A 27,641-nucleotide genomic window follows, 5' to 3' on the forward strand; every position below is an offset into this window, starting at 1 on the left:
TTGTACATAGGGTCACTATGTGGAACCGACTCAATGGCACCTAACAATAACAACAACATACAGTCAAAATGCCCCTTAGAAGCAAGGATGGTGAGACTATATTTCACATTCTTTGGACGTGTTGTGAGGAGGAACCAGTTCCTGGAGACGGCCCTATGCTTGGTAGGTAGAGTTTCAGCAGTAAAGAGGGAGATTCTCAATGAGATCAACTGATGCATAGGTCGGCTCTTGCATAACAATGATTGTGAGGAAGGCAAGGACCAGGCAGTGTTTCTCTGGTTGCACTGAGGGTCTCTATCAGTTGGAACTCACTCTATGGCATGCAAAAACAACAACAATATTTATTTGAAGCTAATTTTGTTTCTGTGGCAGATAAATTGAAGTATTTCCCACTGTTTCTTTGCTTTAACTTGCAGTTAAACAACATTACAATTTCATCTTTAAATTACAACATTTGAAGAGTTGTAGTGTTTCCATTTTATATAAAGCTACTAAGTTTACCAATAATGTAGTCTTGGTGTGAAGCCGTGGGTAAACACTTGCACTAATGTCAGTTTGAACCTCAAGATTGTCAGTTCAAACTTACCAGCCACTCCTCAGAAACTATAGAGAGAGTAGCTATGAGTTGGAACCAATTCAAAAGCACTTAACAACAATAACTTATAATTTACAAATCTTATAAGCTTTCTAGCATCCTTAAGCTCATTTTTATCAGTTTAATTTTTTTTCTTTTTACTTTAATAGTATAAAACAAAATATGTACATGGTAAACCATACAGGGTCAATATGGGTCGGAACTGACTTGATGGCACTTAACAACAACAAAAATCATACATACAATGAAACAGTCTCCTCTCCCACCAATTCCACTCCCATAAGGTAATTACTGTAATCCATAACATTCTTCTAGATATTTAATAAATTCCAAATGACTTATTAGTTTCCTGTACCTGGATTTAAAAATTATGTATCTTGGAAATGCTTCCATATGAGTAATATCGATCTGCTACTTAAATATCCCATTTTATGTATGGATATAATTTCTTTGCCCAGTTCTCTTTTTAAAGTAGAATTATCTTCATTCTCTGCCATTATGAACAGTGGTACAGTGAACATCCTTATACTAAGCAAGGGACACAGTGGGCAAATACCATCTTCACTACTAACTACATGGCAAAGATGAACAGGATTCCAACTCCCACTAGGAAATGGATCCAGGCCTCACCTTCCCACTTTCTCTATCCCTATTGCCTGTCATTCCAAGTGCCACTCTCTCATCTCCAACAACTGGGGCCAGGTCAAGGGATACCAGTCTTAAGAATAGAGGTCCACATGACTCCCTTAACTTAGGACCAACTGGTACCTTCTGTCTCATATCCAGCCACCTGGAACTAGAGATGTGAACAATGGTCACAAATTCAGAAATACGGAATTTCCTCTAACTTCATACCAGCTCGCTCCTTCTCTGAATATAGCCATCTGAGCTAGGTCACTATGCACAAGTGACCTGTCCTTCAGATGGCCAGGTAAGCAAATGTCAACCCTTGTTGGCTCACTGTCCTTGTGGGTTCCTTAATTGCCTCAGTAACTCACTGAATCATGGGAGCTACCTTCACTTACAATTACCTATTTATTATAACCAGAAATGAAAAATAGTCAGGAGATGCATAGGACAAGTTCTGGGAGGGGTCCAGCTAGGAAGGTTGTTTATAAGTCTTTCTCCAATCCTGATGCCACATTTTCCTTCATATAATCCAGCTTCTCAGACTATTTGCTCAACATACAGAATGAACAACTATGGTAAAAGGAAACATTACTGGCACACACTTCTTGATTTTAACTCATTCAGTGTTCTTTTGTTCTGTTTGATGTATGTATGGGTCTATGTACAGGTTACTCATGAGCAGAATTAAGTGTTCTGCAACACTCATTCTCTTTGATGTTAACCACAGCTTGTCATGATCCACACAGTTAAAAGTCTCTGTATAGTAAATAAAATACAGGTAAATATCTAATACTCTCTGCTTTCTGCCAAGACCCATGTGATGTCAGCAATGATATCCTCATTACACGTCGTCGTCTGAAACTAGCTTGAACCTCCGGCAGTTACCTATTAATGTACAGCCATTAAAAAAAAAAAAAAAATTACTTCTATAAAAATTTTACTTGCCTATAATATTGATGATACATGACTAGCATAGAATGTTGCAATCACACAAATCAATTATAAAATGTATACAGTAGAATATTAACAAATAAAATAATTAATAGCCTTTCCATCTTATTCAAACTCTTTTCAATTTTGTATATGCTTGTCTAGTTTTCCACACAAATGCAAATTTATATGCTATACTTAAAATTCTAGAATCTATTTCATGCATACATTATGTCTGCATAGTTCTGAAAACTATTTTTAGTGAATGGGTAATGTTCCATTGAATTTACATTAACAAACTATTCCCCACTGGTAGCTATTTTGATGGGTTCTCAGTTTTTCTACAGCAGATGACTTTGAAAGAAGTATCTTAGTGCAAAAAAAAACAATTTCTTCATAGTATTTTTATCAGAAAAGTTAACAGTTCCATTACATGACATAGCAGCTCTTTACATACTTCAATATAGCTATTAAAAATTATTAATGAAAAATGTACATAAGAAAATAACATAGAATTAATAGAGAAGCTGTACACAAATGTTCACCACACACCACTCACAATATTTGAAAGGTAGAAACGACACAAGTATCCATCAAACAACTCATTACAATATCCCATTGTAACGTACACACTATATTTTGAGTGGATAAACAAAATGTAGTGTATACACCACAATGAGATATTGTTGTTGTTAAGCATTGTCGAGTTAGTTAAGACTCACAGTGACTCTGTATAGGGTTTCTGAGGAGCAGCTGGTGTGATTAAATTGCCAACCTTGGGGTCAGCAGTCCCGTGCTGATCCTACAGCACTATACCAGGAGTTCAACCACAAAAAGAAATGAAGTATTGATACATGATATGAAATGGATGAACCTTGAAAACTTTATGCTGACAAGTATCATTCTGTATATAAACACTGCATGATTCCACTTATGTGAAATATCTACAGTAGGCAAATGCATAGTTATAAAAGTTTACTGTTGTTGTAGTTAGGTGTCATTGAGTCAGTTCTGACTCATAGTGACCCTATGCACAACTGAATGAAACACTGCCTGGTCCTAAGCTATACTTATAACTGTTGTTATGCTCTATTCAATAAGCACCGGACTGCAAACCAAAAGGTTGATGGTTCAAAACTACCAGTCATTCCATTGCAGAATGATGAGGCTTTTTGACCCCCCAAAGTATTATAGCCTCGGAAACTCTATACAGTTGCAATTTACTAGATGACATTTAACATTTACTGGTCCAGTGGTGTGAATTTTTGTTTTCGTTACATTGATGGACAGCCCATACTGTGGTCCTTGAACTTTGTCAGTAAGTATTTTAAGTCCTCTTTTCTCTCAGAAAGCAAGGCTGTATCATCTGCATATCACAGGCTGTTAGCGAGTCTCTCTCCAATCCTGGTGCCACGTTCTTCTTCATATATTCCAGTTTCTCAGCTTATTTGCTTAACATACAGACTGAAAAGTATGGTAAAAGAATACAGCCCTGGCACACACCTTTCCAGAGTTTAAATCGCTCAGTAGTTACCAAAGGCTGGATGGAGGAATAACAGGGTGGTATTACACTGGACTGTAAGATCATTTCAACTGAAAGATCGGCAGTTCAAACTCACCAGCCGCTCCTTGTAAACACTATACAGGATCTCTGAGTCTGAATTGACTCGATGGCACTTAACAACATTACTTAAGGGGTACCAAGATTCAATTTAAGAGGATCAAAAATATTTGAAAATGGATAGTGGTGATAGTTACAACACAGAACGAGTATGACCAATGTCACTGAATTGTACACTGAAAAACGGTTATAAAGGCAAATGTTTTATTAAATATATTTTACCACAATAGAAAAGAGAATACAGGCATCCATAAATGTAATTACCAACATTGACTGAAAACAAACAAACAAACAAACAAAAAAACCCTGTAATGTAAATTCTTAAGTGCACGTATTTCATAAAAAGCTACAAGGTTAAACTCACTAGGTGGGTGTTTTCATTAGTATGATGGATCCACCAGTCAGTACCCCAGACTTCCAGAGGTCCTGTCACAGCTTGGCCTTGGAGAGGCCACATCTAGAACTCAGTGGTATTCTTTCTGTGTACTGCAGCAATGGCTTGATCTTAGCTTTGAAGGATGATTCTACACCACAATGACCTAATCAATTCTCCACATTGTTCTGTATTAGATCCCAAACCCACTGCCACTGAAGCCATTCTGATTCATAGTGTCGTCTAGGACAGAGTAGAACTGCACCAAAGGGTTTCCAAGACTGTAACTACAGAAGCAGACTTGCACATCTTTCTTCAGTGGAGCAGCTGGTGGATTTGAATCACTGCTAAATCACTATAAGTTAGCAGTCAACTATACCATTTAGCTTGCCTGTATAACATAAGCAGCCACTGTATGTACCACCAGAGACTTTGCTGTCAGCCATATGATGTAGGCTTATGTAGTTACAGCCTAAATCACATGACAAAATAAGATACTGCAGATTTATCTATAACTGGATAAATATCATTACTCAAATCCATTTTCAATGATCAATACTAATAATTCTAGAAACTACGAAGGAGCAGCTAGTTATGTCACCAGATGCGGAAATTCTGCCCAAAGGAGGGCTTTGTTCAAATTAAACCACATGGGGCAAAAGATGACTAAAGAGTTAATTGCCTTGGGCAAGGCTTAGGTTCGCAGGATACAAATGGGTGCTTCATTCCTGGTAATTTAAAACACCACATTAATTCTTTCTGTTGTGCATAGGGTCACTATGAGTCAGTATCAACTTGCTGGCACCTAACAAGAAGAACAAGGATGCTGTATGTATTTGCCATGTGATGACAGGTGCTTACTCCGCAACCAGAGTTACAGATCAATACAGAGGGCGTCAATTGCATACTTGGGACAGTTTCACCCAAATTTTGTAGCAAAGGACAAAGTACTTGGGATTAAGGAGCCAAAACCTATTTTGGTCTCTTTCAGATTCAGATCTTTCAGATTCACATAATTTTTTCTATTGTAATTCAGTTTCTCCTCTGACCATAGGCAAATACTTCCAAGTTAATAAAACTAGTAATAATAAAGACTTGTTATTAAGTGCCATCGAGTCAGTTTTGACTCATTGTGACCCTGTATAGGATTTCCAAAAAGCAGCTCGTGGGTTTGAACCACTGATCTTGTGGTTAGCATTCCACTGTTAATCCTACATTAACACACCAGGACGTCATAATAAAAAGTACTGTATATCAAAAAATAAAATGGAATAACCAAATTTAAAAAATAATATAAAATTAGAAAATTAAAAGTTATACCTCAACTATCTCACATCTATAATTGTGTACTTAGAGAATTGTGTGGAGTCCTAGTGTGGCACTGTGGGATAATGTACTGGACTGCAAGGTCGGTTGTTCAAATTCACCAACTGCTCCTCTGAAACCCTATTTAGAGTTGCTATGAGTCAGAACTGACTTGAAGGCACTTATAACAACAACAGCTTAGAATGGTATAGGAGCCCAGGTGGTACAGAGGGCTAAGCACTGTGTTGCTAACCATGAGATCAGCAGTTTACACGGGAGGAGAAAGACAAGGCTATCTGTCTGCTCCTGTAAAAGTTTAGTCTTGGAAACCCTAAGCAGTAGTTCTACTCTGTCCTGTGAGACCACCGTGAGTTGGAACCCATTCATTGGCAGTGGGGGAGTATGCTGCTGTGTGCCATCGACTCAGTTCTGATTCAAATCCTGCTGAAGGTTTCTGACACTAAATCTTCACAAGATCAGAAAGCCTCATTTTTCTCCAGCAGAGTGGCTGGAGGATTTGATCTACTGACCTGGTGGTTAGCAGTCCAAAGTGTCACTCAGTATGCTGCCAGGGCTCCTTGTGAGTGAGTATGTACTTGTATAATTTTGTTTAAAAATTACTTTTTTTATTGTTTCAGTCCATAAAATACATCTGAAGAAAGGATGAATGGATTTGGCATAAAAGTTTATTATTAGTGGTTACCAACAGCAGTTGATACCCTGAAGTGGCGCTGTGGGTTAATGTGCTGAACTGCAAAGTTGGTTTGAACCAAAGGTCGGTGGCTCAAGCTCACCAGCCTCTCTGTGGAAACCCTGTACAGGGTCACTATGGATCAGAATGGACTCAATGGCACTTAACAACAACAGCAGCAGGTGGGAAGGGAAGTCATTGTTTAGAAAAGATTGAGTTTCCATTTGTGGTGATGGAAAACATGGCAATGATTATTGAAAATAGCTGCATACCATGACTAATGCAGTTAGTGTCACCAAATAGCACATGGGGAAAAAGCTGAATTGGCAAATGTGTTAAATAGATTTTTACAAAAAAAAAAAAAAAAAAAAATTGGTGTATTTTTGGCAAATGTTTTGCATATTGAAGTAAACCAACTGTTGGCTCCTGGGTGTCAATCTGATATTGTTTTGGCTTCTTTCCTCCTATTGAGGAATACATTTCCTGACTACACTGCCCCTCACCATTTAATTCATGTGCCACAGGACAAACCACTGTTGCAAGAATCAACTCAAACTCTGATCAGCATACGCGGGTACATGAATGTGCCTGTCTAGAAATTAGCTATATTGTACATCTCACTGGGTGGACACAAACCCCTGACTCTACAAATCTCACAGGATGAGCAAGGATATCCTAGGAAGTTGGCAGCCAAAGCAAGGGCTCCAGAATCTTCCTTAAAAAGCCATCAGTTTGTCTTACTCATTTGTTTCTGTCTTCTCGACTCAGGCAAAATTTTGCTCATGTGTCTATATTTTTTAAATGCCATCTATTTCTGGGTTTTGTGTCATTTCCGAAGGGCTGATCTCTCCTAGTGACGACTTTCCATGTGTACTCTGGCTTTCCCTCCTGCCTCTCCGCCCATCCTCCCTACTTCCATATTGAGTGGAAAGCATCAATTTAGATGTCCCTAGAGCTGAAAAGAAGATAGTGATTCTTTAGTACAGACTTTCAGATACTTACTGACTTTTCAGGCAAGCTCCACTTTTGTTTGCGGAACCATTGCTTTTCAAGTCGTCAAGTACCTCCTTCCTGAGCACTCACCTAACTTGACCTTTATTCCAAATCCTGGCCCAAGTTCTGTCATATTCCTCACTCTTCTATTTCTGACTTACCAAAAGATACACTTTTCCCCTCTTGACTATAAAGTGAAGCTAGCAAAGATGAACAAATCCCATAACTATGATTCTAGATAGGCTCTTTCAACATCTACCAAGACTGAACATTTCCTAGATGACATTTCTTAGAATAGTTTGCTAAAAGATGCAGCAGTTAATCAGAATGAAAAGTCCCGCTGCTCACAAATTCAGGGTTGGTTTTATTCTGCCTCTTCAGGATGTCAGCTGGAAGCTCAAGAGTCCACACAACCCACTTATCTAAAACAACTCAGACAACTCAAGCATACCTATGATTACAGATTTATTATAGCAAAAAGGATATAAACAAAGATACTCCTAGAGCAAGGTCTGGGAGTATAGGGGATATGCTATCCTCCTAATAGCAGATGTCTTGTCAACCAGGAAGCTTTCTGAGGCTTTGGTTTGGGGCTTTTATTGGCTTCACAATGGGGTCATGATAGTTTGCATCATGCCTTCTGACTATAGTCAACATCGGGCCACAGGAGAATCATTTCTGGTTTGTCCAGACCCCAACTCATTAGGGCAGGTGTAATCCAGCTCTCTAGAAATTGATTTCTCACCTCACAGTTTATTAATTCCCAATATATTTCACCATCATCCAGCTTGCATAAGATAATATGTGTGTCTATATGTGAGTATGTACAGGTGTTTCTATAGGCAAAGCTATATAAATGTTTGGGCTATACATATATATATGATAAATAACCAAGGAGGAATAGTAGCAGATACCTCCCAGACATAACCAAACATCTTTCAGCATTGGCTCACTGGGGTTGAGACTTAGGACTGAAATCTCATAGGATATCTTTTGGTGCAAAGTAGTCCATAATTCATGTTCTGTGTTCTAGTTTGTTAAGTAGCATCTGGGGTCTTAAAGGCTTACAAGCAGCCTTCTGAGATACAACTCTCTACTCATCTGGAGCAAAAGAGAAAAACTAATTTATTAGACCAATTCTTAACACTGAGAAGTATATTCTTCCCTTTTGGTTTTCTAATCCAGGTCTTCGCACATTTCATTCTAATATTTTGTCTTCTCAAGTTGCCCTCGGAAATCTTCTGTCCAACTATTTTATTTTGTTTCTTCCATTAGCTTTTGTATATGGTGACTGAAAATACCATGGCTGGGGTCAGATGCACTTTAAAGAGGTCTTTTCAGCAGATTTGCTCAATGCAATATGTCATTTGACTTTTTACTGCTGTTGCCTGAGCTTTGATTGTTTATCCAAGAAAAATGAAGTCATTGACAACTTCAAACTTTTCTCTATTTATCATAATGTTATTTATTGGTCCAGTTGTGAGAATGTTTGTTTTCTTTAAATTGAGGTACAATCCATACTGAAAATGACAGTCTTAAATATTTATTAGTAAGTATTTCAAGTCCTCTTCATTTCCAGCAAGCAAAGTTCTGTCATCTGCATAGCGCAGGTTTCTAATGAGTCTTCCTCCAATCCTGATGCCATATTCTTTTTTATATAATACACTTTCTCAAATTATTTGTACAGCATATAGATTGAATAAGTATGGTGGAAAGATACAACCCTGTTGCACACCTTTCCTGATTTTGAAACCACTCACTATCCCCTGGTTCTGTTCGAATGACTACCTTTTGGCCTATGTACATGTTCCACATGAGCACAATTGAATATTATATATACACATTTTTCACAATGCTAGCCATACTTCTTTATGATCCACACTGTCAAACACCTTTACATAATTAATAAAACACAAAGGGAAAGTTAAGGAGCAGAAAATATGGCCAACGGGTTTCTCATAGGCTTATTAAAATCTTTGGCTAATATTAATGGAGAAATTGCCATGTTCAGATACTATTTTAATAGTTCATTTGACCCCCACATATGATGTGAGGCCTGCTATTATTTCAGTGCTGTAGATAAGAACACCAAACATAAAGAGTTAGCGTAAGTATTACAAATTCAAATACCCATTAAGCCACCGGGCTCCAGGACCTCAACGAAACAGCATCAAATCAAGCCTAGGATATAGACAATCTCAAAGTAGACACTCAGCAAACTCAGTTTTTGTGTGTGTGTGTGTGTTTCTTTTCTTTTCTAAACAAATGGCTCATTTTCCTGGAATGAATTACAAAGAATTTCTTTAGAAATTTAGCTCAAGTAGAGAGAGCTACAGTTTAAAATCTGTTGCCATGTTTGTTTACAGAATGATTTCTGGTAGCGTAGTGGTTACAAATCGGGCTGTGAACCTTAAGGTCAGCAGTTCGAAACTACCAGCTACTCCGGAGAAAGATGAGGCTTTCTACTCCCGTAAAGATTTACACCCTCGGAAACCCTGTATAGGGTCGCTATGGGTCGGAACTGACTCAACGGCACTTAACAACAACATTCAATACTTATCATATACTCCCTGTATTCTAAGTACAAGTATAGGGGACATAATTTATCTGCTGATTCCTGGTCATCATTGTGCTCCCATGCAGGGATCTTTCTGGGGTTTTCCATAGGTCTATATGCCCCACCACATTCATACTGCAGGCTCTTGTCTTCTTTTACTATATATTTGTCTAGCCCCATAGTACCCCTTTCGAGCTCTTTTCTTGGCTCTTAATTCTGTTACTATATGCTGTGGCTTCAATATGCTTCCCTTTTCATGAAAAGCAAGAAAGAGAGGAAAGTGTCTCTACAATGGATTTTTTGACTGAGAAATCTTTTTGGCTTAATTTACTTTTTAACCCTGCAATAGGGGCATTACAGCTGAGGCTTAGTTACAGAAAATCTGCCCTATAGAGAAGGATGCATTAGTAAAAACAAACAAACAAATAAAAAAGCAATAAAACACCACCCACCTACCCACCAATAGTGACCCATTCCATTCCAACATAAAAATTAAAGTTTCAGCCCTAGTCATGCCATATACAAAGGAGATTGAAAAAAATCATAAAAGAATGGAATGGAATGATAATGGAATTTTTCCACAAAGTTTTGGAAGCACCATCTTACAATACTTAGCCCTTCACAAGAACACTATGTGGAAGCTGGTTCTATGATCTTTACTCTACAGGTGAGGAAGTGAGGGCTTGAGAGATGTACTGTCACTTTTCTGAGGTCACTCAGCCAGCAGTGGAGAATTAACTTTGGAACCTTTGTTAGTGTGATGCAATCATTGTGGGTTTTTGTTAAGGTTCAACAGGCTCTGGGATTATAGAGGTTCTTTGCTTTCTTTTAATGTTCTTGGTTTAGTTATGGGCTATAAAGAGTGAATTTAGGGGTTTAAATTTGATGGCTTGGTCCAGGCTTTGACTCTTCCTACTGACAACCTTAGTAAAACCAGAAATTTAATATAATTGAACTCTCATGGATTTGGAAGAATATCCAGGTCTGTTGATAGTTGAATTCAGTTTAAATCTTTTTTAGTAAAGCTAACTGATCTACGGTTCCACATTATTGTCTTTCTTTTCTTTTCTTCTTCTCCTTCTTTCACTTTTAACTGCTGGAATAAATGAATCCTTCACAAAACATACTTGAAGATTTATAGACATCAATGAAAAACATGAAATAATGTTATGTTGTTAGGTGCCATTGAGTCATTCATAGCGACACTATGCGTTAACAGAATGAAACACTGCCTGGTCCTAGGCCATCCAAGCAAATGTTAGGTTTGAGTCCACTGTTGCAATTACTATATCAATCCATCTCATTAACGGTGTTCCTCTTTTGTGCTGACCCTCCAATTTATCAAGCATAATGTCCTTTTCCAGCTACTGGTTCCTCCTGATAGCAGGTCCAAAGCATGTGAGACAAACTCTTGCCATATTCACTTTTAACGGGCATTCTGACTGAACTTCTTCAAAGACAGATTTGTGGCAACCCATGGTACCTTCAGTATTAGTCACCAACACCAGAATTCAAATGTATCAATTCTTTTCCCATCTTTCTTATTCACTGTTCTGCTTTCATTTGCATAAGAGGCAATTAAAAATAGCACGGCTGGATCAGGTGCACCTCAGTCCTCTGCTATAATAATGAGTTCTTTTGAATCTGGCTTGAATTTCTGACAGCAACTTGTTGGTGTACTACTTACTATACTATAATTGGTGTGTTTTTTTAAAGTTTTTATTGTGAAGTTTACATGGGAGAACATCAGCTTTACACTCATCCTATCATATTGAGTTTCATTTCAATGGTTACAATACCCTCCATGCATCATCAAATAACCACACAGGCTTGCCCCACCCCCCACCCCCAGCCGTCAGCACACAGCCCCTCTCCCTCTCTGAGTTCAGTGTCCCCAGCCACTCCATCTGTCCATGTCATCATCGCTGTCTCTATCCCTGGTGTCACTGACTCTCTAGGTAGGGTCCCACTCTCCACTCTTCTCACTTGATGGTCCCAAGGACCTCTGCTCCTGGGCTGCAAAATCAATCACTCTCCTTCTTTTGTCAAAAAATATCTACCTATATATTTCCTATCCTCACAGTCAGTCCTAATGGCAATTATTCACTATTGTACCATAGAGTCTTATCCCCATTTCCTTTTGCCAGCCAGGACCCAAAGGATTGGAATCATTCAGTGGTAATTCTACCTTCCCCTGCCTGTCTGGAACTAGGCTCCCTCTTGAAAGCTTGTAAGCCAGTCACTTCTTGCCTTTATAGGGCCCCCTATTTTGGGTAGCCAATGTCTAAGTTGCCCATTCCTGTCAACCCTGTGTACCGAGGGAGTGATCCTCGCTATAAAGATTTGTTCCCTTTTTGAGCTACTACATCCATAAGCATAGGTCAAGTTCATCAAATTGTAGCAGGTTACTCTTTTTTTTCCCCCCCTCTTCTTTCTTCTTCTAGTCAAGTTCTGATCATCCAATTATCAAAGCAAGGTCAAGTGGGTACTATCTGCAAGTATGGGTGTTCTTGTGCATCTCCCTCACTTCATATCAGCTGGATGCTTCACTCTCCACTCTAGTTCTCTGTGGCTATGTCACTGCCTCTGGGCCCAGGAGTCCCCGGGTCTTGCCATACTGCTGGCCATACAGATCTCCACCCAGGGTCACAGGGGCCTATTGAATGTGGTCGGGCTTAGCTTGCAACTTCATTGCTGTTTTTTCCCCTTCTTCCCCTTATCGGTGACCAATGTGGTCACCAGCCAGACCATATGCCTGCTCATGTGCTACCCTTGTGTCTCACTCTTGGAAGGGGGTTTGCTTTGAGGGGTCCCGACCACTTGATTTGATGGCTCCCGGGCGAACAGCTTACTTGTTCTTGATCAGACTGTCATTATTGTTTCAGATTTTTCCTGTTGGTCTTTCATTCATGAAGTATCTTCTGTTTTTCTAGCCACTCCAGGCTGGACTACTCGTCCTTTCCTGTGGAAATTTCCCACCTCAGTCGGTTCTGGATGGTGTCATTTTTTTTTTAGTCATCGTCAACAAAATTTTAGCTGCATGTGATATTAGTGATATTGTTTGATAATTCTGTATTCAATAGGGTCACCTTTCTTGGGAATGGGCACAAATATGGATCTCTTCCAGTAGGTTGGTCGGGTAGTTGTCTTCTAAATATCTTGACATAGATTAGTGAGTGCTTCCAGCACTGTATCAGCTTGTTGTAACACTTCAGTCGGTATTCTGTCAATTACTAGAGAGACCTGTTTTCCACTAATAAATTCAGTGACGCTTGAATTTCTTCCTTTAGTACCATTGGTTCTTGATCATATGCTACCCAGTGAAATGGCTGGACATCAAACAATTCTTTTTGGTACAGTGACTTTGTTGGGTCATCCTCCAATTTTTTTTTTTATACTTTCTGAGTCATTCAATATTTTGCCCACAGAATCCTTCAGTACTACAAGTCGAGGCTTGAACATTTTCTTCAGTTTGAGAAATGCTAAATATGTTCCTCCCCTTTGGTTTTCTAACTTCATGTTTTTGCACATTTCATTATAATACTTTACTTTGTCTTCTTGAGCTACACTTTGAAATTTTTTGTTCAGCTCTTCAATTTCATCAGTAATTCCATTTGTGTTATCCAATCCATATTCAAAAGCCAGTTTCAGAGTCTTCTTAGACATCCACTTTGGTCTTTTCTTTCCTTCCTCCCTTTTCAATGACCTGCCTTTTGCTTTTTTCATGTGTGATGTTATTGATGTAATTCCTCAATTCTTCTGGTTCTTGGGCATTAATGTTGAATACATCAGATCTGTTTTTGAAATAGTCTCTAAATTCAGGTGGGATATACTCAAGGTCACATTTTGGCTCCTGTGGACTTGTTTTAACTTTCTTCAGTTTCAACCTGAACTTACATGTGATCAATTGAGGACCTATTCTACAGATGGCTGCTGGACTTGTTTTGAAAGATGATATTGAGCTTCTCCACTTTCTCTTCCCATAGATGTAGTTAGTTCGATTCCTGTGTATTTCATCACTGTGGCCATATTTTCCAACTACTGATCCTTCTTCTTTGTTCCCAACTTTCGAATTCCAATCCCCAATAACTATCAATGTACCTTGATTACATGTTTAATCAATTTCAAACTGAGGAAGGTGGTAGAATTCTTCAATTTCTTCATCATTGGCTCTGGTGGTTGGTGTATTCATTTGAATAACAGTGGTATTAACTGGTCTTTCTTGTAGGAATGTTGATACTATTCTATCACAGACAGCATAGTATTTTAAGATAGATCCTGAAATGGTCTTTTTGATGATGAACATGACATCATTATTCTTGAGTTTGTCATTTCAGCAAAATGTTGGAATGTGTTGTTAGGTACCATTGAGTCGGTTCCGACCTATAGTGAATCTGCACACAACAGGATGAAACACTGCCCGGTTCCACACGAATCTCACAACCATTGTTACTCTTGAGCTCATTGCTGATCCCACTGTGACAGTCCATCTCAGTGGGGGTCATAGTGACCCACATGATTATCCAATTCAAAATGATAAAAATATTTCATATTTTTATCACTTCCAATTTCTTGTTCTGATTATTAATGATATCTGCAGCTGTTTTTTCCTGATTTTGAGCCATTCTCCATCAGCAAATGAAACTTTCACAAGCTTTGCTCCACCCATGTCACTAAGGTCCTTGAGGAGGCAGCCTTTCCACTGTCGTATTTGAGCACCTTCCAACCTAAGGGGCTCATCTTCCGGTACTGTTTCAGGTAATATTTTGCTGTTATTCATGAGGTTTTCAGGGCTAATCCCTCAGAGGTGAACTCCTATTCTTTCATCTGCTCTTAGTCTGGAAGCGCCAATGAAACCTGTCCACCATGGGTGATTCTGCTGGTATTTGAAACACCAGTAGCGCTGCTTCCATAATCACAGCATCATACAAGCCATCATAGTTTGACAATTTAACAGATGAATAAGTATAATATTACAGTACCATTGATTTTAATTTGTAGTAGTTATGTTCTATACAAACAATTGCTATTGTTGTTTTTAAGCACCGTAGAGTCAATTCCAACTCATAGTGACCCTGTATAGGGTTTCTGAGGCTGTAAATCTTTGTGGGAGCAGAAAGCCTCATCTTTCTCCTGAGAAGTGGCTGGTGAACTTGAACATTGTTGATCACAGTCCAGTGCTTATCATATAAAGCCATCATGCTGCAAACACTAAATTAGTGAAATTAACCACTGAGTCTAGGGAAATAAAGAATTAGGTCCCTGTGAGTTTTGGGTCACAACATTTTTATCAACTGATTAATCTATAACCTTATTTTATGTGTGTTTCTGTCTAAAGACACCTTATTTGATTCACTGGAGTCCTAATGTGGTGCTATAGCAAAAGCACTGGACTGCAAGGTCAGCGGTTCAAACTCATCAGCCACTCCTTGGAAACCCTAATTAGGGTTGCTATGAGTCAGAATCAACTTGATGGCACTTAACAACAACTTTTCTACTTAGGAACATTAGACAATGATTCATGCTATGCTTTAGTGCCATTTTAAACCACAAGATTACCAGCAAAATCTAAAATGACACTAGGAAGACGATGAAATGACACTTGTCTATAATATGTAAGCTAACACAAGCGAGCAGAGTGTTACCTTGTTCAACCATGCCTCAAAACTATCCCCAAACCCATCACCACTGAGTTGACTCCAATTCACAGTGACCCTAGAAGACACAGAAGAACTGTTCTTTTGTATTTCTGAGACTGCAAATCTTTATGGGAACAGATACTCCATAAATCTTTATGGAAGCAACTTGTGGGTTTGAACCGCTGACCTTATGGGTAGCAGCCCAACCTTTAACCAACTGTACTGCATCTGTGCACATCTGTGCAGATCCATGAAGGACTAAAACAAGCTGAGAATATGAATTTTGGAGTCATATATAAATTCTATCAAGTAAGCAGATTTGCAAACACATAATCCATGGACAATCAGGACTAACTGGATTTAAAAATAAAAAAATAAAGCTAAGTTAGCCTTGTGGTACAGACATTCAATGGAAGAGCACTTCGTCATTATAGAGATGTAGTCCTGATACATGCTACACCATGCATATACCTTGAAAACATTAACTTGAGTGAAGTAAGTCAATCCAAAAAGAACAAATATTTATGATCTTACATTAAATGATTAGACTAGGCAAATGTATACTGACTAAAGCTTATTAATAGATACCAGTGGTAGAAGCAGAGGGGGGTGCGGGGGGAGGGCAGTCATTGTTTGGGAAGTACTGACTTTTAGTTCATGATGATGAAAATTTGGTAACAAATACTGGTAATGGTTGTACAACATGATTAATGTAACTGGTGTCAACAATTATACACACAAAAAACACTGAATTGACAAATTCAGTTATACAAGGGGGAGTTCAAAATGTTTGTGGAATAAACTCCATTATTTTTTAATTCCATTTTTCTATGAAAGTTTTGAAGGCCCCTCATTAATATTTTTACAATAAAAAAGTTATACAAAAAATAATTTCCACATAATAAAAGCCTATTTAGTTTTGGAAAAAGATACATAAATAGCCTAGCTTTTCAATTTCCTTCCATGAAATCTAAGGTTACTAAACAGTCTTAATCTTTTCAAGGTTACAGGGGTGTGTAGCACTTGCCAGGACCAGAATTTATTATTATTACTTTTTCATAATATTCTAATTTAGAAGTTTATCTATACTTCTTCTGCACACAAATATTTAACTTACCTCCAAATCCATCAGGCACATATGTTTTAAGCACAATATTGCAGAAAATGGTTGGCAGCGATAATGGTTTATTTCCTTCATTTCGAAGGGAAATGTGTCTGTAGCCTGCTTGGAGGCCATCCAGTGGAAGGATTCTCTGGCCAATCAGCTTATTGTTGTCATCATACACTGCTATTCTCAAGACAGCCAGGTCCGGGAGGATGACCTACAAACCAAGACCAGGGCTTTCATTGAAAATATACACACCCAAACTTTCACCTGCACAACTTCCACATTTACAACTCAAAGGCATTGGTTTCATTTTCCATATTTTACCACAATTATTGCTTATCCTTCCCCAAAATATTCTAACATCTTTAACATAAACTCAGTGCCCCCTAAATAAAGACTCTCATTTTTTATTACCCATCTTTCCACTTCTGAAAATCATGACAAATCCTTGGTGTTTATATATTTGCTTATTTCATGTAAGTGAGTTCATACAGTACTTATCCTTTCATGACTGACTGATTTTGCTTTGTGTGATATTTTCAAGGTTTTATCCATATTGTCATACATCAGAACGTCATTTCTCCTTATAACAATATAATACTCTATTGTGTACATATACCATATTTTGTTTTTCCATTCATCTGGTGATGGACATTGTGATTATTCCCCATTTTTTTGCTTTTGTGAATAAAAATGTTCTTCTGTTTCCAAGAGAATAGAACTACAGTGAACAATAGTGTATTCAGATGTTTGTGTTGCTGTTTTCAAGTCTCCCGGATATATACTTAAGAGTAGAATTGCCAAATCATAAAGTAGCTTTAGGGAACATGGTGGCTCCATAGGATAAGCATTGGACTTTCAACCACAAGGTCAATGGTTCAAGCCTACCAGCCACTGGTAGGAGAAAGATGAGATTTCTGATGGAGAAAAAAGATTTAAAGATTTAAAAATATTTAAAGCCTGAGAAACATTACACAGGGTAGCTATGAGTAGGAACTGACTCAATGGCACGTAACAACAACAAAATGGTTCTATGTTCAACATATTGAGGAACAGCCAAATTGTTTTCATAGTGGTTCTACCATTTTACATTCCCACCAGCAACAGATTAGGGTTTTGGTTTCTCCACAACCTTGCCAATACGTGTTTTACTTTTTTCAAAACAATAATATCTATTCTAATGGGTTGCAGCCCTGGTAGCACAGTGGGTTATGAGCTGGGATGTTAACTGCAAGGTCAGCAGTTTGAATCCAGAAAAAGATGAAGCTTTCTGCTCCTGTAATACTATACTCAGAAATCTTACACAGGATCATTATGACTCAAACCCATCTTGATAGCACACAACCACCACCACCACCACCATTCTAAAGGGGATGAAGTGATAACTCATTGTTGTTTTGATTTGCATCTCCCTGGTGTGGCATTGTAGGATAAGCACTGAACTGGTAACTACATTCAAACCCATGAACCACTCCTTGGAAACTCTATACAGGGTCGCTGTAAGTCAGAACAACTTGACAGCACTGAACAATAGCGTTTGATACTGAGCATCTTTTTATGTGTTTCTTGGCCACTTGAATATTCTCTTTAATGGACTGTTTGTCCTTTGCCCATATTTTGACTGGGTTGTTCATCCTTCTGTCTAATAACAACAAAGAGAAAAGACAACCCATAGTTTGGAAGAACATTTTCAGGAATGCTAATAGTAGCAGAAGCTATACATATGGCTCCTGAAATTTTTCAGAAAAAGATGAAGCTTTCTGCTCCTGTAGAGATATACAGACTCAGAAATCTTACACAGGATCATTATGATTCAAAACCGTCTCGATGGCACACAACCACCACCACCACCATTCTAAAGGGGATGAAGTGATAATAGTTAATAGTGGAAGAAACTATATCTATGGCTCCTGATAATTTCCTTCCAAACTATAGGGTGTCTCTTCACTTTATTGGTAAAATCTTCTGATGTACAATTTGCTGATTTTTAATAATGTCGTTCCCAGTGTAGCCACAGTCTAGGGATCTGAATCATACCACTGTTGTTGTTGTTGGGTGCTGAGTCAATTCTCACTTACAGAATTCCCATGTGACAGAGCAGAACTTCCCATAGGGTTTCCTTAGCTATAATCTTTATGGGAGGAAATCACCAGGCCATTCTCTTCAGGATTGTTGGGTGTGTTTGAATTGCCAACATTTTGGTTAGCAGCTGAGTGCTTAACCATTACATGAGGACCATATCCATGGTACTCTTAAAACATACCTTTATAGAGAACATAGACCCATGATCAAGTTCCACACCAAAAGTATACTATAAGCTATAGGATCCAAGTCAATGTAAGGCAAATAGAAATCATCTCATGCAAATGTTGGCTGTTAAAGATTACTAGCTCAGGTCTTACCATTTCTTCACATCCTTAGCCATTTCATGAGACACTGAGTGACTTTCCTAATCTCACAGATGGCCAGTGACAGAGCTGGACCTGGGAATCAGATCCTCAACTAACCTGAGGGATCAGTCTACTACCTGCATTGCTTCTGGGATCTAGCTCTGCCTGCTTTTTAAGAACATGGAAATAATAATTATTTTCTGAAGCTTCATATTTAAAAGACTATATGTAAATTTGGAATCCCCTTGAATTTTGAATTCCTTAGTTCTGGACATGTTTTGGGATATAAATACAGTAAGATGGGGCAGCTAGAAACAACACAATTTGAGCCCAAGGCATCTGTTTCTTCTGACTCCAACTGAATAAATGAACATGAAGTCAATGGGCAAAGAGCAGAATATACAAAATAGCAACATGAAGAGAGTAAATGTAATGTTCCTTAAAGTCCTTTACTTAGGGATGCTTTTTTACTAGCTAACAAGCAAACCAGATTATCGTGGCTGATTTGAGTATTGAGTCTAAAGCTAGAAAATGTATTTGTTGCTCATTGACACATGAAGGCTATGATTTAATTCCAACTTCAAACAGATCAAGAGGAAAAATGAAGTTAACAGTCAGACAAATCCACTTACTCCATATTTCACCATGTAGTAGCGGGCCTTGCCACTCATATGAGATTCGTGCGAAGAACAACAACAACATGAAAGAAAACAAAGTTAAAGTCCCTCAGAGCAATGATAGGTAACAGCAAAAGATTCAGAATTGGTATCTTGTTTCTGGGACCAGTAATAGTATAGAAAACAAGTTTGATACTCTAGTCCTTTTCCTTATTCATTAAAAACAAGAAATGCCTGCAGCCAACTTTCTACAAATGTGTGTAAGATTTACTCATTATGCTGAAGAACACTAGCTATCCTGGAGACAGATCCAACTATTATGAATTAGAAAACCAAGGGAAGAAAAAGATATAAATCATAGTTGTTTATGTAATTTACCTATGCAGGGTCGCTATGAGTTGGAACTGACTCCACGGCACATATGACTCGATGACACTTAACAACAATAACATGGTAGTATAGAGAAGGCAACGCTGCAAGGTTACCTGGATAATGATATTCACATGACAGGGTGAACTTACGTTTTAAAATGGCCCATGTCATCCAATATATATTGGTCTCCCACAGTCAGGCTTCTGGAAGCCAGTTACTCTATTCTTAGTGATAAGCCCTATTTTGTTAAAATGATCTGACTATCTGAACTGAATGGCATGCAAGTGGAACATAATCATGTGGAAAACCTGTGCCTAGAGAAGAAGCAGGAGTCTTGGTGTGGCACTGCAGGATAAGCACTGGACTACTAACTGAAAGGTTGGCAGTTCAAACCCACCAGCCACTCTTCAGAAGCCCTATCAGGGTTTCTATGAGTTGGAACCAATTCGATGGCACACAGCAATGGCAAAGAAGAAGCAAATCATCCTTTTGGTCAGCACTACTGATTAACCAAGAGAGACAAGCAGATATTCTTGGAGACAGCACTGACAACACATGGATTTTTTGATGAAAGTGCAATTGACAAAAGAGAAACAAAAGGGAGAATGAGATTAAAAACTAAATATTGCAAAAGATAACTTTGATTATTCTCACTGTACTGTACTGGGAGAAAACCAAATAAAAAACAAGGCCACATTTTCTGGAGGTACAGCACCAGCCCAACTGACCCATGAAATAATACAGGTTGACCTTATTTCGAATACAGCATGTCACCTGCCCTGAGAGCTGAAGAAGACAGTATAAGATACCAGTTACAGCCATAGAAGGAAAGAACTTCCCAATGTTTGACAGTGCCCCCCAGCTGGGAGGCATTCTAAGCAGACTGAAAACCTGGAGTTCTGGGATTGCAATGTAGAAGGTGGACTTCTCTCAGAAGTAGGAGAGAATCAAAAGGAGGGAAGGGCCAAAACAAACAAACAAACAAACAAAAACCCAATCATGACAACCATAGATGCTAGCCATAAGAAGAGGGTAGAAAAAAAGAAGAAAAAGAAGACATTGCGGGTTGAAAACCTCAGTCCCCATACTGTGTAGTATCCACGCACGAAACTGTAACTCTAAAGTTAGTAGATCAAGTTAGACACATTGGAAAGGTCTTACCTTCCGGAAGACAAATGATTCTTCATTGTAAACTGGATTGAGACCATTGTTCATTACCATACGGGTTCGGAATTCCTTACGTATAGTGTCGGTGGGCAACCCATACATATCCACTTCTACATATGTGCCAATTTTCTTATCTGATAAGAATTGACCCGATATAACCTGCAGCAACACAGAAAAGGGCTGAGAGGTAAACTCTGTAATTATCACTCATTGTGTGACACTGTGGCTTAATGCGTTGGACTGCAAAGTCAGTTTGAACTGCAAGATTAGCAGTTCAAGCTCACCAACTGCTCCTTGGAAACCCTATACAGGGTCGCTATGGGTCGGAACCATCTCAATGGCACTTAACAACAGCGACATATAAAATAGTGTCCTCTGTTGTCTTACATACTTTAGTGTCCACACTGAAATTAAATGATGTGTTCAAGTGAACTCCAAGTGCCCTTCAAGTGTTCTGTAGCTCTGTAAAATAAGCTCTGCTAACTGCAAGGTCAGTGGTTCAAATGCACCTGTCACTCCTCGGAAACCCTATACAGGTCACTATGAGTTGGAATGGAAAAGATGGCACTTAACAACAATATTTATTTCTAAATTACATTGAAAGGATTGTAAAGAGAAATTAAAAAATGGCAATTCTGGAGTGTGGCTATTATTCTTTCTTCATCTCAACATTGGACGGCCAAGACAGTGTTATATATTTTAAGACACTGCTCAAGAGCAATGTTAAACTATATTTATTATAAAGCTATCGGGAGACTTCTTTCAGTTGTCAAATGACTACAGCCATTTATTTATAATTTTTTTTATAGCAAAATTGTAAAACCTCTTCGTTGAGGTATAACTGACATATAATATACTGTACATTTTAAATTTATGAGCACGTATGTGAGCCCATCACCACAATTAAGATAAATATTTTCATCACTTCCAAAAATTTCTTTGTGCCCTCTCACTATCCTAGTTCAGAGGGCAGTCACTTTCTATCACCATGTTGTTGTTGTTGTTGTTGTCAGGTGCCATCGAGTCGGAACCGACTCAGCAACCCCATGCACAGCAGAACGAAACAATGTCCGATCCTAGGCCAACCTCACTACCGCTGCCACACTCAATGCCATCAATGATGCCACCTGGCTGATCCATCTCATTGGGGGTCTTCCTCTTTTTCTCTGACCCTCCATCTTACACAGCATCACATCCTTTTCCAGTGACTGTTCCCTCCTGACTATATGTCCAAAGTATGAGAGACGAAGCTTAGCCATCCTGGCCTCCAAGGAACACTCTGGCTGCACTTCTTCCAAAACAGATCTATTGGTTCTTTTGGCAGTCCATGGCACTTTTAGTATTCTCCTCCAACACCATACATTCATTAATTTTTCTATCACCATATATTCATTAATTTGTACTTTTTTGGAGTTCCATATTTACATAATAAGTAGGATAATACATCATGCTTTTGTGTGTGTCTCCTTCACTCAAAATAGTTAATAATTTTACTATTGTAAAAGAATATCTCATAAGAAAAAAGGGAAAATTTTAAATAAAAGTTGGGAGCAACACTAGGATCTTGTAATTGTTGTTGTTGTTGTTAAGTGCCGTCGAGTCGGTTTCGACCCATAGCGACCCTGTACAGGGTTTCCGAGGGTGTAAATCTTTACGGGAGTAGAAAGCCTCATCTTTCTCCCACGGAGCGGCTGGTAGTTTCGAACCGCTGACCTTAAGGTTCGCAGCCCGATTCGTAACCACTACGCTACCAGAGCTCCTAGGATCTTGTAATATCTAACATTAATTATCTTAGGTCTGATTTTTTTAAAGAATTTGCCAGCACCATTTTTTAGCCCCATCTAGCATTTAACAACAACATACTTCTGGTGTGGAACTATACACGATCAGCACTGGACTTTGAATCACAAGGTCAGCAGTTCAAACCCATCAGCTGCTCCTTGGGAACCTAATACAGGAACACGATGAGTCGGAATCGACTTGACGACACTTAACACCAATACTGCTCTGTGAAGAAGAGTAAGCTGAGAGCTCCCATGGTTAATTTACAAGGTAATTTCCATATTAAATTCTAAAAAGATCAGAACATGCCATCACCTTACAGGTATCTTACCTGCACTGAGCAAGTGGCTGCAATAACTCCATCAACAGGAGTTTCAGAGAAGGGATCAAATGTTCGATCGGGTCGCCTCATGAAATCTGGTTTGAGAAGGTACCTGGTGGTACAAAAATATAGGAAGAACTTCTTTTATTAACTGCTTTTATAAATACCCACCTTGTTTTAAACACTGAATCCTTAGGAGTTAGGATGTTCAGCAAGAGGATTTGAAGTACTTAACTAAGAATGTGTTAACCATAGCCAGAAAAACATCACTCTACTAAGTGAACAGTTCTTCTAAGCCTGTTTCTTTAAAAAAAAGTTCTAAAGGAAAATAGAACTGATGTTATTTTCCAAAGTGATAGGTTTGCTTTTAAATGGGAAAGGAACAAAATTTGGGGGATCTAATCTCTTATTTTTCTTAGGCGCATAAACTTCCACCAATGCCAACTTTGGCTAATGTCAAACTTATTACTACCTCTTTAAATGTAATCTGGAAGGATCCTGAAGTATGATGCTTTTCCAAGAAAGTTTAAAATGTTGCATTTGTTGGTTTTAACTAAAACCATTAATTGCTACTTAAAAAAAGCATTAAAAAGCAATCACACCTTCAACTTTGATTTAATTATCAAAACGAACCCATGTGGGAAAACAACTGATATTTTGATAAATTACTTGTGTCCGGTTCACTGGAGTAGGTTACAACTCATAGCAACTCTATGTACAATAAAAAGAAACACTGGTCCTGTGCCATCCTCCAAATCTTTGCAGACACTGTGTGAGTTCATCTCAATGAAGCGCTTCCTCTTTTTCACTAACCCTCTACTTTACTAAGCATATGTCCTTCAAGACTGGCCTCTCCTGATAACATGTCCAAAGGATATAATATGAAGTTCCATCATTCTTGCTTCTAAGGAGCATCTGACTGTACTTCTTCTAGGCAAGATTGCTTAGTTCTGGTAATTTTCAATATTCTTTGCCACTGCCATAATTGAAATGCATCAATTCTTCTATGTCTTCCTTATTCACTGTCCAGCTTTCTCATACATATGAGGCTACTGAAAACACCATGGCTTGGGTCACGTCTCAAGGTAACATTTTTTATTTTTAATACTTTAAAGAGGTCTTTTGTAGCAGATTTGCTCAATGAAATATTTCATTTGATTTCTCGACTACTATTTCTATGGGCATTGCCTTTGGATCTAAGTAAAATGAAATCATCGAAAATTTTGATATTTTCTCCATTTGTCATAATGCTGGTTATTGGTTCAGTTGTAAGGATTTTAGTTTTATGTTGAGGTTTTAATTCATACTGAAGGTGAAGTCTTTGATCTTCAGCAGTAAATGCTTTAAGACTTCTTCACTTTCAACAAGCAAGGCAGTATCATCTATGTACTGAGACTGCTTATCAGTCTTCCTCCAATCCTGATGGCATGGTGTTTTTCTTACAATCCAGCCTCTCACATTATTTGCTCAGTACACAGATGGAATAAGTATGGTGAAAGGATACAACCCTCATACATACCTTTCCTAATTTCAGACCATTCATTATCCCCTTGTTATGTGTGAATGAATGACTCTTGGCCTTTAAACAGGTTTCATAGGAACACAGTTAAGTGATCTGGAATTCCCATTCTTTACAATGTTATCCATAATATTATGATCCACACAGCTAAATGCCCTTGCATAGTTAATAAAACATAAACATCTTTCTGATATTCTCTTTCAACCAAGACATGTCTGACATCAGCAATAAGATCCTTCATTCCACTTCCTCTTTGGTATCCAGTTTAAGTTTCTAGTAGTTTCTTGTCAATCTGCAGAAGCAACCATTTTAGTGTTACCTCCAGCAAAATTATAAATGTGTGTGATATTAATGCTATTGTTTGATAATTTCAACATTTCATTGGTTCACCTTTTTTTGGAATGACCACACATATGAATATTTTCCAGTCAGTTAGCCAGGAAAAGTTTCAAATTTCTTGGCATAGATGAGTGAGCATTTCCAGTGGTACATTCGTGTGTTGAAACATCTCAATCCAGGACACTTGTCTTTCACTAAGGACTTTGATACTGCTTAGACTTGTTCCTTCAATATAACTAGTTCTTGATCATATGCTACCTTCTGAAATGGGTGAACATCAACCAATTCTTTTTGGTACAGTGACTTTGTATATTCCTTCCATCATCTTTTGATGCTTCCTGCATTGTTGAAGTTTTTGCTACAGAATCCTTCAATATTGTAACTCAAAGTTTGAATTTTTTTCTTCAGTTCTTTCAGCTTGAGAAATACAGAGCATGCTCTTCCCTTTTTGTTTTCCAACTCCAGGTCTTTGCACATTTCATTATACTAGTTTACCTGATCTTCTTGAATCACCCTCAGAAATTTACCTCATTATGGCTTCCATTCACTTTAGTTACTCTATGTTAAAAAACAAGTTAGAGAGTCTTTTCTGACATCGATTATGGCCTTTTATTTCTTTTATGATTCTTTAATGACTTTTTTACAAGGTCGGCAGTTCAAACTCACCAGCTGCTCTTCAGGAACCTTATATAGGGTCATTATGAGTCAGAACAGACTCAGTAGCACTTAACAACAACAGCAATAATGACTTTTTACTTACTTCATGTAGGATGTCCTTGATGTCATTCCACAATTCATCTGGTCTTTGCACATTAATGCTTAATGTGTCCAATCTATTCTTGAGATAGTCTTTAAATGCAGGTGGGATCTCCTTAAGGTTGTACCTTGGCTCCCTTTCACTGTTTCTAACTTTCTTCAACTTCAACTTGAATTTGCATGTGAGCAGTTCGTGGTACTGTTCCACAGTTGTCCCATGGCCTTGTTCTGACTCACGCTGTTGAACTTCTCCATTATCTCTTTCCACAAATGCAGGTTAATTTGATTCCTGTATATTCCATCCTGTAAGATTCATGTACAGTTGCCACTTATGTTGCTGAAAATGGCCTTTCAAATGATTAAGTCATTGGTCTTACAAAATGCTATCATGTGATCAGTAGTTCCACTTCTGCCATATTTTCCAATTACTGATCTTTTCTTCTTTGCTTCTAATTTTTGCATTCTAATCACCAGTAATTATCAGTGTGTCTTGATTGCATGTTTGATCAATTTCAGATTGCAGAACTTTGTAAAACTCTCTAATTTCATCATCGTTGGCATTATTGGCTGGTATGCAAATTTGAATAAAAGTCATATAAACCAGTCTTCCTTGCAGTGCATGGATATCACTCTATTACCGACAACGTTGTACTTCAGGATAGATGCAAAAATGTTATTTTGGATAACAAAAATGACATTATTCCTCTTCAATTTATCATCCATGAGACAGTAAACTACATAATTGTCTAACTCAAAATGGCCATTTCAGCTCACTAAAGCCTAGGATATTGATCTTCAAGCATTCCATTCCATTTTGGACAACTTACAATTTTCCTTGATTCATACTTCATAAATTTATGTTCTATTGGATGTTTGCAGCTGTTTCTTCTTATTGTGAGTAGTGCTACAGCAGTAAATGAAGGTGCTGAAAGTTTTACTCCAGCATATCATTAAAGTCAACTCTACTTTGAGAAGACAGCTCTTCCTCAGTCATATTTTGAGTTCATTCCAACTTGAGGGGCTCATCTTATAGCACTATATCTGACAATGTTCCAGTACTATCCATACAGATTTCATTGATTAGTTTTTTTCAGAAGTAGATAGCTAGGTCCTACTTTGTGGTCTGTCTTAGATGGATGGTAGATTAAAGACTTAGATGATTTAAAGAATCATTCAAATATTAAAGAGTATTTAGAATGGTCTCTTGTTTACAGGAGAATACAACTCAAAATATTAATATAAAAACTCTAGGTGCAGAGAAGCAATTGTTTTTCTAGATGCTTAGAGTTCAGGATTTGGGCCATGTGTGCTTATATGTATGTGTGTATGTATTGTTACTTGGAAAATATGATAGATAAAGCATAGGATGAAAACCAAGGGAGCAATGAAGAAATGAGCTGAGTTCAACCACGTTCCATAGACTCCTGTCAACCTGGAGATGACAGAGAGAAGAGGAAGGGCTGGTTGTTGGCCTGAAGTATGGTGAGACCTGGGGACTCCTGAGCCCATAGACAAGGACATAGCCACAGAGGGCTGGAGCTGAGAGTGGAGCATCCAGTTGATATGAAGTGAGGTGAGACGCACAAGTAGGCCCAAACTTGCAGATACTACCCATTTGACCTAGTCTTGATATGCTTGATACTCAGAACTTGACTAGAGGAAGATTAAAAAAACAAAAACAATTTTTTATAGAGGAAACAAGGGTAAATTGCTACAATTTGATGAACTTGACCTACACTTAGAGATATAGTAACTCAAAATACCAACTGAGAGGGAAGGAGTCTTCACATTAAGTATCAATCCTATCTCCTCTGTATACAGTGTAGATAAGGACGAGCAAATTAAACATTGGCTACCTAAAATGAGGGAACAATAAAGGCATGAAGTGACTGGCTTACAAGTTTTTTCAGGAGGGAGTTTAGTTTCGTCTTGTCT

At 38.1% G+C, this 27,641-nt stretch overlaps 1 protein-coding gene across 1 annotated transcript in view; it reads right to left on the reverse strand.

The window, feature by feature from the left end:
- Positions 1-27,641, reverse strand: part of PLCB4 (phospholipase C, beta 4) — a 206,198-nt gene that overhangs the window by 47,328 nt on the left and 131,229 nt on the right. Inside the window, exons 22-24 of the mRNA XM_006870417.1 lie at positions 23,102-23,204; positions 20,983-21,147; positions 16,452-16,656 (exon numbers count right to left, since the gene is read on the reverse strand). Of these exons, the coding sequence (XP_006870479.1) occupies positions 16,452-16,656; positions 20,983-21,147; positions 23,102-23,204 (473 nt within the window). The remainder of the gene's footprint in view (positions 1-16,451; positions 16,657-20,982; positions 21,148-23,101; positions 23,205-27,641) is intronic.

Source organism: Chrysochloris asiatica, unplaced genomic scaffold, assembly GCF_000296735.1.
Source record: "Chrysochloris asiatica unplaced genomic scaffold, ChrAsi1.0 scaffold00141, whole genome shotgun sequence".
NCBI lineage: Eukaryota > Metazoa > Chordata > Mammalia > Afrosoricida > Chrysochloridae > Chrysochloris > Chrysochloris asiatica.